Below are 13,144 nucleotides of genomic sequence, written 5' to 3' on the forward strand. Positions count from 1 at the left end.
AAAAAATAGTTTAATATGATACAAGAAATGTGCACAACTCAGTATGCTAACACAATAGGATACTGGAAAAAGGATATTCTCTAGACATCAGAATGGGTTTGCATAAACCCAATTCATTTATATTCTCACACTATTCACACGTGCAGCACTGAAAACACTTATTACTACATGTCTGAGTAGAACTGATAGAGTTACTCGTAAATACAAAAAAGAGACTAGTCTAACCTTGTTTTTATAAATAGATATGCATCAAAAGAACAAGTGGTCAAAATAAACATAAACTAAGTAACAATACAAAATATTTATTCAGAGAATTCCTATTCAAACTTGACCTCAAAAATAAAGTTTCATACATATTAACACAAACATAGTAAGTGCAATTAGAATGAAATTCCAGAGGGGCTTCTTTTTAATACTGTTGTAACTAAAATTCTCCAGGAACTTTTTCTGATTTTCTTTTCTTAAGTAAAAACCAACAGTAGTTACCGGTTCAGGCTTATCACTCTAGACATTTGAAAATATCACTGAAAATAATCAGGCTTATGTTACATTACTTTTACAGGCTATTCAGAGCTGTAGCTGGAAGGAAGGAGGGGTAAATCAAATCCTTCCTAAACACTGAGTCGTATACCTTCACAATAATTTATCTGCCCAAACAGACTCATATCTTAGCAGAAATCAGCTTCATGTTTTCAGCTGGTAGCTTGTCTTCCATACAGTGCAGAGCCTCTTCTTGGGTTGAGATTTCAACTTAAGGAAGCTGGTTCTACTACACCTGGACAGGCAAAGCACTTACAGTACCTGGCATCCCCCAAAGCATTTACATTTGGAAGATCATGCTCCAGGTGAGTGCTGACACACAAAACAAAATTATAACATGTAGAAAAGGACCACATTTTGCTGAAGTGCCAACACTTTTAACACCTTACATAACTCTTTCTGTGAAAGTAATGGATTCTAAGCTATTTTATTGATTACATATGCAAAGAAACTACATCTATCACTACACAATTTTTTCCAAGGGTGGTCTAACCCAGTATATTTCTGCTCTAAAGCAATGTAACTGTGTATTTAATTATCAGAGTTGAGTTTAGGCAAGAACACGAAAGCTAGCACCCTGTCTCTTGTAAAAGTTGCCAAGTCCTTAATGACCACAAGGAGATAGGAAACTTACTTAATACCCTACAACCATTTAACATTTTCGTTGATACAGTCTCCATATGTAAAACTCACAGACACCTGGACATAAATTACATGGCGCTTTTCAACGACTTCTTTCAGAAATCCTTCCTTTTCCTGCGGCCCAAGAGTTAATCTCCATTATCTTATCTAAGACACTACCTTAACATTTGCTGATCTATGCATTTCACACCCTTTCTACAAATGCCTACTACTGTGCCTAATGTTGGTTTGGTTACTTCATCTTAATGACTAAAGTAAGTAACAAGTATCTGTTATAGTAACTCCCAAATAAAGATTAACTGGATGTAACTGTAAGAGCACATTTTTGAGGACAGATTTTTTGCCCTACTTAACTGCAAAACAACCTTGCACACCCAGGCTCTACTTTTTGTCTATGCATAATGGACATCACACCTGCAGAGGATTTTTTTTCCCCCCAGTCACTTTTTTTTCCAAAACACATTAGTTCTGTTTCTTCCACTGTCACTAACTCAACTGCTGCACATATACCACACTACCTGCGACAATTAACTCGTCCAATGACCATCACACAGATTGACTCATAACAATCATCACGTTGATTAAAACTTGCACTAAGTTTTGCTACAAATAGGTACAAAAGTATTTCCCTTTTTTCAGAAGTTTTTAAAAAGCCGGAAACTTTCATTTATTATATCAACACTCTGGCAGAATAATCTTTTGCACCAAATCAATAAAAATTCCTATTATTGAATGTGTTGTACATTACAGAGGAATATGCAGTGAACATCTACAGCATATTTCTATAGAGGTAGTCATACTATAAACATATAAATAGTAGAGGAATAAACACAGAACAATTTCTAAAAGCTTATCAAACCTATAAACCATTTTAAAGCTTGAATAAGCATGTCTTACTGATTACTAATAAATCCTTATTCTCAAGACTTATTAGAATTTTTTTAAACAAAAATTAGCCAAGGTGCAAGCCATCAGAATCCTTTCATTTTAAATTCAAATAAGAAATCCCTACCAGGTCCTCAAGTTCCAAAGTCTGACTAGCTTTACCAAAACAGTAAGGACTCCCGTTGTCTTAATGTTAACACAATATTGGCCCAAAACAGCTACCTAAAAGGCAAGTATTGTTTTGGCTAAGTTTCTAATTGCATAACAGAAAAAATACTTACACTTGCAGCCTAACTAACCTGATCACCTTCTGCAACAAAACAACTGTTTTGTTCTGTTGACTTGGGGAGAGCAGTGGATATTGTTTGCCTGGACTTCAGCAAAACATTCATCACAGTTTCCCACAGCCTTCTCCCGGACAAACTGGCAAGATATAACAGACTGGATGGATGGTCTGTGAAATGGGTAGGAAACTGACTCATAGGCCACACTCCAGAAAGTGGCAATCAGTAGTTTTTACTCAGGCTGGCAGCCTGTCACAAGTGCCCCAGGGATCAATACTGGGCCCCACACTGTTCAACACCTTCACAAATGTCCTGGATGATGGGATTGAAAGCATCCTCACCAGGTTTGCTGATAACAGCAAACTGGGTGATGAGATGAACACGTCAGAAGGGAGAGCTGTCTTACAGAGAGACCTGGACAGGCTGGAAGTGTGGTATAGAAAGAACAGTGTGAAGCTCAACAAAAGCAAATGCAAAGTCCTGCACCTGGGATGACATAACCAAAGAGCCTAGCACAGGCTAGGATCTGTGTGTCTGGGAGCAGCCTTGCTCAAAGGGACCCAGGGATGTGTGGTGGACAATCACTTGAACATGAGTCATTAGTGCACCACTGAAGCAGCAAAGGGAAATTGGATCCCAGTCTGCATCCACAGGGGCATTACTAGCGTAAGTAGAGACGTGATCACCCCAGTCTATTCCAGGTAGTCTGTGCCAGGCCACACCTGGAGTATTGTGTCCAGTTCTGGTTCTCACAATCAAAGAAAGACACAGACAGACTGGAGAGGGTCCAAAGGAGGGCCACGAAAATGAACAAAGTTCATTTGCCCTGTGAGGAAAGACTGAAGGGGCTAGGCCTTTTCTGAGAAGAAAAGAGAAAGAGAGGAGAAAAGGCAAGGCTCAGGGGGACCTCATCACAGTATTCCAGTATTTAAAGGACATCAAAGGGCACAGAGGCTCTCTCTTCACAAGGAGCCACATGGAAAAGACAAGGGGCAATGGGTGCTAGATAATCTCATTTAAACTCCCCTTCCCATAAAAGACTGGGCCAGATGATCTTTTAAGGCCCTTTCCAACCTGGGCTGTCCTATGATTCTATGGGGAAACAAGTGGTAGTTCTCCAGAGACTTAATTTTTAGCCTCAAGTCTCATTTGCAGGCCTATATAGTATTGTTCTGTTCATCCATCACTCTATAATAATTTAAACTCAATGAGCAGTTTTGACTGGATTGGAAGGAGGAATAGATGTGTCCAAAATAATTACATTTCTATAGGTTTGGTGAAAGACAGCTAAGTAGCCATTACATGTACTAGATAACAGGGTATTTTTTTTTTATTGAAAAGAATCAACTTTATTTTACAGGACCACTGCAAGACGTCTTTCATATACCCTGTCAGCACATATCACTCCAGGCAAACCACTGCACAGGCCAGCTCTAACTCTGTGATGGGACTGGACAGGAAGAAAAAAGTGAGTGAGCAGGCAATATTGTAGCAGGGGGCATTAGGTAGCCAGAATGGACTGAGTCTAGAACACAAATGATCTTACAGCCAAGCCCTGTAAGAAACAAGGGAGGACCTGGTATTGTTGCAGCAGGGCATTAAGAGACACAGGATGTAGGATGCAAATCCAGAAGGCACTGGGATTTATTAACCCTATTGCTCACTAAGCAGCTTGTTTCCACATAAAAAGAACCACACCCTTACCCATGAAATAATGCCTTTGGAATTATTTTCCTGTCAAGACTTTTCTGTTCAGATTAAACAAGTTCTATTTTGATTCCTGTGCTAATATGACTCATTTTCATATTTCACAGAGTAAGTGAAAATGCTACCCATATCTCTAATTTTTCAACAATATTCTGAACACCAACCTGAAATCAGCTTGTGAAGATGGCAAGGGAAACTCAACATTTGTCTGGTTGGCAGCTGTGAAGGACTGCTGTTTAACTTCCTGCCAGCAGCCCACAGCAATAGTGAACGTGGATGCTGGCATTGGCATAGTCACATAGTAGTACCAGCTCAAGATACCTGTAAATAAAAAGAACATTAATACAGACTCATCAGTCACAGCACATACTCAGTACTTTACATTTTTTGTACTACAGATTTTGGGCCAAACTTCCCACTTTACATCCCGGTATTTTTGTTGAGGAAAGAAAAATAATTTTGCAGAGAGTCATATGTAACCGCCATGGATTCAGTACTTTTTACTGAAACCTGCAACTTTCCTCTATCTGCTGATGTCTTTATCTATAAATAAATCATCTATAGGTGAGATGTTATTAATGCAACTTAACATGATTGTACTGTTACTGCCCAAGAATTGGATCTGATGTGAAATCTAATAGCACCTTTAAATCCACACACAGAAAAAGATCAAATGTTAACTCTTTCAACCCTGGATCAACCAGCTTATGGTTTTGTCTTAACTGCATTATCTCACACAGAATTAAATCTTTTCTTTATGTTCTGGACAGTACCAGACTGATAGGTAAGTTCTAACAAACAACACTAGCACTTGTGAATTGGACCTGGCAATCTGAGATACATGATGTGCCAACCAGGCAGTGAGAAATCAAAGCTTAGAATCAGTTGGGATATTGCCTAAGTCAATGATTTGGTCATGATAATCCAGGAGCTGCTAGAACAAGATTAGAGAGTCTATTAAAACATAAAAAGATTATTAGTCTTATCATTATGGGAACACAGTACTGGAAGACAAGGAGTACAATATAGGATGAATGTATCTACGAAGACGTTTGGATGAACTGGAGGATGTTTTAGGACAGCATACTTTTCATTAATCTAAATGTTGTTCAGGGTTTCCGTTTGTTCCTTTAAAAAGGGTATAGCTTAAAGGTCACATTAAAGTACTCATTTATGGTCACAAGTACAATAACTACACTGTACTAATAGGTTAATTACTATTGGAAAGACCCTAGCATGAGTTACAACCTGCTGAATCATGTGCAAATAACTGTAGCTGTGGCAACTGTGGGAACATACAATCTTTGGTTATTTTAAGAGAACATTAATACTTGTTCTTTTACAATAGTATTCTGACCAGGGCTATGAAACTATCAAAAGGAAAAAAAGGAGGGGGAAATAAATCCAGTGGAGACCACAAGGCATAGAAGAAACGAAATAAACAACTGCAGCAAAGCATCTCTGGGATTCCTACCTTAATGACCACAGAAAACCAAGCTGTCCAAACAAAATACAAGAAAAAAAATATTAACTCTATCCCAGCTTAAACCATGACACTTAGCCTCAACAAATTTTCCACCTACTTAGTATGACAAAACAATACTGTTTGTGAAGTCTTTTAAGAGGCAGATAAAGTCTCTGCCTGTTATACGCACTTGCAACCACTTACACTCTCTCACTCCATTCCACTTTTGGCAACATTCACCACTATCGTCAAAAATCTTTTCTGTATTGTCAGGTGAACTTATATGGCTCCTGTCAGTATGTGAGCAGAAGGAACTTATTTGGTCCAAACACATTAGGAACAAAGAGGATAACTGTTTTGCCAAATCTCCCCCCACCTTCTTTTTCAGTAACTTACCAAAGCTACAAATGAGCAAAGGCAAACAAATGCCACCTTGAGAGAAAGAGGTCACACAGGACAGCAACAATTTATTATTTTGAAATACCAAACTCCTGATGTAGAGAGTTTCATTGCGATAAACTGTGCTGGAGGCCCAAGCCTCCACACCCTGAAGTTAATAGCAGCTTTACCATTGACTTAAATGCATACAAGAGAAGGTCCAGAGGTAGTCTACAGTGCTTTGCTTTGTGTAGCATCTGTTATATACAAACAATTACAGAATGCTCCATGAAGTTATGTTAATTTTAAAACCTTAAGAGTTAAATAGCAGCAGATGAAGAGTGAAAATTTGAGGAATCTTAATGGAAAAACATTAATGTGTTTTCAACTGAGTCCTGAAACAAGCATGAAAGTCAAAAGCCAGTCACAGAAAACTGTTCCAGACGGCAGAAGATGTAAAGGAGAAGGCGCTCACAACAGCAAGGAGGTTGTCTAAAAGGAAAGGGTGCCTGCTATGCAAACAGAGGGAGCAGAGAGGGTTACAGTGAGAAACAAGTTTAGCAAGACAGGCTAGAGCAAGCAAGACCACAGAGATTTTTTAAAAAAACAAGGGTAATGTGAACACGATGTCAAAATGAATAGGGAATCAGTTTAGCCATCCAGAGAGAACAGCCTGTACTGCATTCAGAAATTTACATGAATTAGCAACAAACATATGCTATTCTGAGCTGGAACAAACCTTGCAGAAGGGTGAAGGTACCAAAGACAAAAGTTTTTCTCAGTATGTGTTTTCAGATTTATCTCAGTTAGGACCTCCCAAAGAAAAGAAAAGCAACTAACATACAGATCCTTGTCTTTTTTCCAAACCCTTTTTATTTTGCAGGTATTACAGAGACCATGTGAACTCTGGATAAGCCCAGAAAAAGATCCAAGATTAATACTGACTTTACACACCTGAATGGATTGGGGCTCAATCCTTTTCCCGCAGGGCTTTTAGATGCCATCTGCATTCACATGCTAGAACTGTGTAGGATAACTATATATTTATCCTACAGTTTTGTCTTGAACAACTGAAATCAACATGCACTGGCATGAGTGAGTGAGTTCCCTCTATAGTGCATTCACTGATCAGTGACTGAAATGGTCTTTATGTTGGGAATACTTCTCTACAGCAAGCACCATGAAGTACTCTTTCAGAGTCTAACCCCCGTTTATCTTCTGTCTTTTCTCACTTCTGGTAAGACTGTCTCCCAGCCTGCCCTTTACTCCCAAAGCTTCACTTCCTTTCTTTAACTTTCTTCAGGTCAGTGGGCTTTGTTTTGTTTTCCTTCATCGGTAACCTTACCTCTATCCCAGGGTACAGACTGGGATCACAAGCTCCACTCCTCCCATCTCTCCCCTTCCCCTGGCTGCCCTCTGCTTTCCAGTAGCTACCTTGGAGACAGCACCACCTCTAGGATAAGACAGAACAGTGCAGCTGAAACCCGGAGATGGCTTTCTTTACCACGAATAACATTTTGTACCACAAACCCAGCATTTTGTAACACAAAATCACTTTCAGACTAAGCAACCTTAAGCTGTAACCTTAAAACTAACCTTGGGAACAACAAGAGATTAGGCTGAGGTTAGTCCAATGGGAAAAAAGGGAAGAACACCTTTTATTTGAAAAGTCCTTCTATTTGTAATGCTTATACCCTCTCCTTACCTAATTTAACCAGACCTAATTTAAAAGCAGCTTGATTCCTACACACAATTATTTTAGGTACTTCTAATACTTTCAGAATATCTTCTCTACAGGTAACTTTGAAAATAATTTTTTAAAATTTTTTTTTTAGCTCTACAGAACAAATCTAATATGTCGTAACTGCACAAACCATGCAACAACAATCATCTATTCTATGAGGTGTAACTGGAAAACATCCCTTGCAACATTTTGGACTATATTTTACAAGGGTAGGAAATTATAATCTATTTATAATTGTGCAAAAGAACAATTTAAAGGCTGTTTATTTCTTCTACTTGAGATAATAATGATGAATGATATAATTACTTCCTAGAATTTTTAATGCATTTAGCTATCTTTGAAAATAAAATTGTTTGAGCCCTGTGGAGTCCATTATAACTGAAGAAACACCTGCAAGTCAGTATCTGTTAATGCCAGATGCAAGAACATTAAGAGTATTATTACTTGTATCTTCCCTCAAAGAGTTTGCGCTAACACAATTATAAACACCACAAAATACCAATGATGTCCATGATTTACTAAAACCCACAAAACTCAGCTACCTGTAGGGGAAAAGCGAGAGATCCCCGCACAGCATTCAATATACAAAGTAAGAGCTAGCGCTAATACATAAAACATCAGGTAAATAAACAGTTATACCAAAACTATTACTTGGCTGGAGCACCAGGATTAAGAACCCTCCAGCTTTCTGAAACTCTTTGTAACTTGCTGAGATCTTTGATCTCATCTATGATCTGAAAGCCAGAATTTCCCACAGACCACCCTCAAATTCATGCCAGAGCATGAGTTCAACACTGGCTCAGAGGGATGAGTAGCACGTGATGAGCTGTCAACTCCCATGCTGTAGCTCCTGATATATGTCGGAGGTCAATCAACACCAGCACTGGACGCTTTTGTTTTGCCTTGTGAAAAATAGAGGAGCACAAACAAAAGCAACTGTTGTTGCAGCTAGCTCCCCGGCAGTAGCAGTGACTTCTTTAGCACCACATTTCCCCTCAGTAACAGAATACACACCCCTCTGGAACCAGAGATGGCAAAACAAGATCAAGGACTACATAATGGTAAACGCACAAAAAGCAAGCCAGTCAATTTCACACTTAAGGGTTGAATATCTGCTTCTTGAACATGAATCAAAACAAACGCAAAGGTGTTTGTGACTAAATACATTTGCACCTATGTGTTATGGTAATATGCTGAGAGAAAGTAAAAATGACAAGTGTTGAAAAATGAATCCAACGGTTAAATGGCTCACTACGGAGACACACACGTAGTGCTCCCTGTAAAGCTTTCTCCCAAAGGGCATTGTCAATTGCATTTTTCTGATAAATTTTTCTTCTCTAAGTACTCCATAAAGAATGCATGGTATTTTTAAACACTTTTAGGTCATACTCGAATAGGTACTCTTTGTAATTGAGTAAGTGACATATCAGTATTTTCAAACAAATGTAGCCTCACTTTCTTTCATATGACAAGATGAGCCAGTTTCATAGGAGGCAGAATGCAACAATGGCACATACAGGAGAAAGTACAGTACTACCAAAACCTGCAAATACAAGTGGCAAATGAGGACACCTAGTCTAGCTATGCGGGTCTGTGAAGCAGAATGCAGAAAAGCATGAAGGTGTCATCCTTACTTGGTGTTCTTTTATTATCTGCCTGCACAATTGGCTTTTAAAGGAAAAAATATTCAGCTAGCTTGTAATTCTATTCAGAATAAATTCATTCACAACTGCTTGCCAAAATGCATATCCTTTCTGAGAAATCGCATTTTTTAAAAATATTTGTGTGCCAGTTATGTATTATTTTATAATTATGCAGCACAGCAATAATATACTCTATGTAAATAATTTGGCAAAGAAAAGTTACTTTAATTGAAGCCACCCTGAAAGGCTTTTAGGTGTGTTTTTTAAATGTAAAGACAAAATTTTAAGTTGGAAAGATTTCATATTCCCTGCATAATTGTCTAACAACAAGATCTATGTGGGACAGGTTATTTAACACTAGAGACTATTTTGAACTTTTAAACTCTTAAAAGTTCTAGTAATTAGACTAATGAATTTGTATTTCTAAATTTCATTAAGGGTTTATTCAAGGCACCAGATTAGCACTTAAGCCTTGGATTTGTTTGTTTAAAACATTCTTCACAATATTGCTCCTTTCCCTTCTTTCCTATCAGTTTTGTAAAATTTTGCAATTCCAAACAGCTCTTTAGCACTCATTTGTCATTTCCAACTGTTTCTATGAGTACCAAGGTAAGGAGGGTCTCATCCATGATTGAGTGTTTGAGAGCTACAGGAACACAATGCCTACTACCTTTAGAGAAACCCAGCAACCCTTCATCGTGACATCAAAATTAGCATGAATAATTGTGTGTGCTGCATAGATCTGTAAGCAGAACCTTCCACACTCTTGGGAATTCCATCTTGAGGAAAGGCAGAAGGAAAACTCTAAGGACATTAAGTGCTGCTTCTCTTCAGTGAAGTTCAGCATAAAATTTTGCCATTGTCACATGGCTCCTAAAGGAGCCAGCTTTAATGCCACATTTAGTTCTTCCCAGTTCACACTTCTCACTCAAGGCTTCATTAGCTCTGTAAAGCTAAAATGAGTCATTTCCTCCCTACTGGTCTTTCCATTAAAGACTTCTTACAGTATTTCTTGCCTTCACAGAGTTTTTAGGAAAGAAAATACACTGGGTTAGCCTTCGGAAATTAAAAAAAAAACACTCAAAACAAACTAAGCTTTAAGCTGACACATGAATTACCAAAATAAACTGACCCACTGCAAAAACAACAACGATAAACAAAATCCCCTTCTGTTCTCCACAGGGTGACAAGGCTGACTTTGGGTGACTAAGCCCCAGTGCTATCATTAATATGGTACCCTGATATCATTCTCAACACTCCATCAACAGCATTTAAAAAATGTTTTTCCCCACAAATAGGTTTTTTGTTCATTCAAGTATAAATTTTTAATGGATGTTGTAAACTAGAATGACAAACTGACATTAATGAGTAAATAATTCTTTCACAATACAGCCTTTTCAACAACCTAACTGGTCTGACTATCAATTCTAATAGACTTATGCCAATTTATCCTGTCTGAATTTTTTTCCCATGGCTTCTATTTCTAGAAATTCACATAAGTACCCTCTTCCTCTTAATATTTCAGACCACTGAGGGACAGGCAGGCAACAACTCATTTGCAAGGTGTAAGTGTGGATTAAACTAATTAAACAATGATGGCAGAGCTATTCTCCTCATCTGAATTCAAGAGCACTCTTGCTTTCTTGATGCCAAGACAGGAAAGTATTATTGTCCAAGCGAGCTGAGCAGCTCATCATGGCAGTTTTCCATACTTCAACAGCAGAGACAAGGCTTGAATCAGGCCTCACATATGGCCAAAAATAACCAGACAATTCCATGCAAATGGATTAACTGATGGCTCTCAAATCAAGGAGACTTTCATTCTTTTTTTCCCAGAAACACCTAATTCTAACCTTTTCCTATACACTACTTTTCATCAGAACTACTTACACTAGAAAATACTGAGCCTGTTTGACAGATTATCTCAAAACTAATGGGAGCAGGACATACTTTGTATCATTATGTGTAGAACTGCCTTAAAAACTTCCTCCTCTGTGGAGACAGAGGGTCAGAGAATAAAGTATCACCGACACAGAGAAAAATGCTTGTTTGCTTGCTTACTGTTGCGCAAGGCATGATCTACCAATGCCAAAAACCCCTGAAGACCAGATTTTCTGAGCACTGACCTGCTATTCTTTATCTATTCCATTATTTCAGGAAACAGATATGACACAATGAGTGCTTCTAATCATTGGCATGCTAAGCTACATTTGGACTGGAGAACTAAAACTGAAAGTTAATTATCTACCAAGGCCTGAAGTTGTCAAGGGTCTGATAAGGTACTTTGTCTATGACAAGTTCAGCGGCAGAGTGATTAAAACAAAGCCAATTTCTGACAAGTGAAGTCTAGGTTTAGAAAAAGTAAAATGAATAAAAACATAGAGAGAAGTAAGTAAAAGTAACACTGTGAAATGTAGATGCCTTGAATTCTTACTAAGTTATCCTGAGGCCTTGAGCAGCTAACTTTTCCATAGAATGACATGGAGATTATAGATAGAAATGTAAGTTCTTTTATGGTTAGAAACGCCATTCTTTCAAAAATCATATATTTGCTAAGCTATATTTCTAACTACAAAATTATTGAAAATAATTTGCTATAGAAAATATGTTTCACCTTCTTGAAGCTGGACTGGTTCTGCTGAGTTTTCTCCACTCATTAACACAACAAAGCCTGCAGCTGCTCGGACTGAGGCTTGCCATGTTGACAAGGCAACGGGTGGTTCTTGGCATGGGAAAAGGGCTCTGTTGTTTATTGGTGATCCCATCGTATAAACACATGGCCTAGATGGAAGGAAAAGAGATTGAAGTTGGAGTTACAGTAAGAAAGGCTGAATTAAGTTTTCTGTAAAAAAATCAAACCTACTGTTTACTGATTTTCTTTTAACCTCAGCTATGTAGATTTCAAGCCTGTATGACATGAACTAATCAAAGTACAATCTAAGTCATTTAAGACAGGATGAAGAAAAGATTACCACAATAACTTTTACATAAACTAGAAAAGAGTAACTCCAGTCTTTCCCCCTCCTGCTTCTGCATGAGCCTTCCAGCCTCATACAATAGCTCTCAGCTGAACCCATAAGGCCAAATAAGGCTTCTGAATACCTCCTGAAGACACCATTGCAGGGCTTCACCAACACCTGTGACACCTCCCTGCTGTCATCACAGTACTGCTTTCATTACAATCAATCCCATTCCTCTGTACAACCTGGAGGAGGTTGTACAATCCAAACTCACAGCAAACTAGCCATGAGCCTTCCTTAGTCCAAGCCTCAATAAACCTTGACACTTTTATATTTATTCTTGCATCAAGGTCATGCACACTAGCTCACCTGCCTTTCAGAATTTCAACCACAAGGCATATAATGAGAAGAAAGCGTTTCTTCCCTATCAGCCTCTGCCTCCTCCCTTTTCACACAGCAATCTTCCTTGTAGAATTGCTCTTTTGTAGTTTCCCTCTCTCCTAGGCAGCCTCTTCATCTACTGCCCCTTTCCAGTTTCAGCTGCAATATTTGATGCCAGCCAATTTCTTATTAGCAGCTTAGCCACAGCTGGGAAGGTAACAAGGCCTTTCATTAAGACCTTCTAGCTTGCTATTGCTGGTGCACAGATGTATTAATTCTTGTTTTACTACTTTTATTGCATTTTGCAGTTTTGTCTTAATTCCTAGTACTTGCATAACAACACCCCTAAGCTTAAAAAACTATGTTTTCAACATTGGACTAGGAAGCTTCTCATTATGAGAAATAAGACATACATAATAAACTGCTTTTCTAAAACATTTTAGTGCTAAAATACATACACAGGCAGGTCATAAGTCTCTACAATTAAGGCCCAGGTAGAAAGGGAGTTAGAAAAG

General features: G+C 38.3%; 1 protein-coding gene across 19 annotated transcripts in view; it reads right to left on the reverse strand.

The window, feature by feature from the left end:
• Positions 1-13,144, reverse strand: part of AOPEP (aminopeptidase O (putative)) — a 199,535-nt gene that overhangs the window by 155,948 nt on the left and 30,443 nt on the right. For all 19 annotated transcript variants that reach the window (XR_012658117.1, XR_012658119.1, XR_012658118.1 and 16 more), the window contains 2 exons: positions 11,903-12,069; positions 4,223-4,379 (listed from right to left, as the gene is read on the reverse strand). Coding sequence is in view for 15 of the 19 variants with exons in the window: in XM_075079810.1 (XP_074935911.1) it covers positions 4,223-4,379; positions 11,903-12,069 (324 nt within the window). In the remaining 4 variants the exon portion in view is untranslated. The remainder of the gene's footprint in view (positions 1-4,222; positions 4,380-11,902; positions 12,070-13,144) is intronic.

This window comes from Phalacrocorax aristotelis, chromosome Z, assembly GCF_949628215.1.
Source record: "Phalacrocorax aristotelis chromosome Z, bGulAri2.1, whole genome shotgun sequence".
In the NCBI taxonomy this organism is placed as follows: Eukaryota; Metazoa; Chordata; class Aves; order Suliformes; family Phalacrocoracidae; genus Phalacrocorax; species Phalacrocorax aristotelis.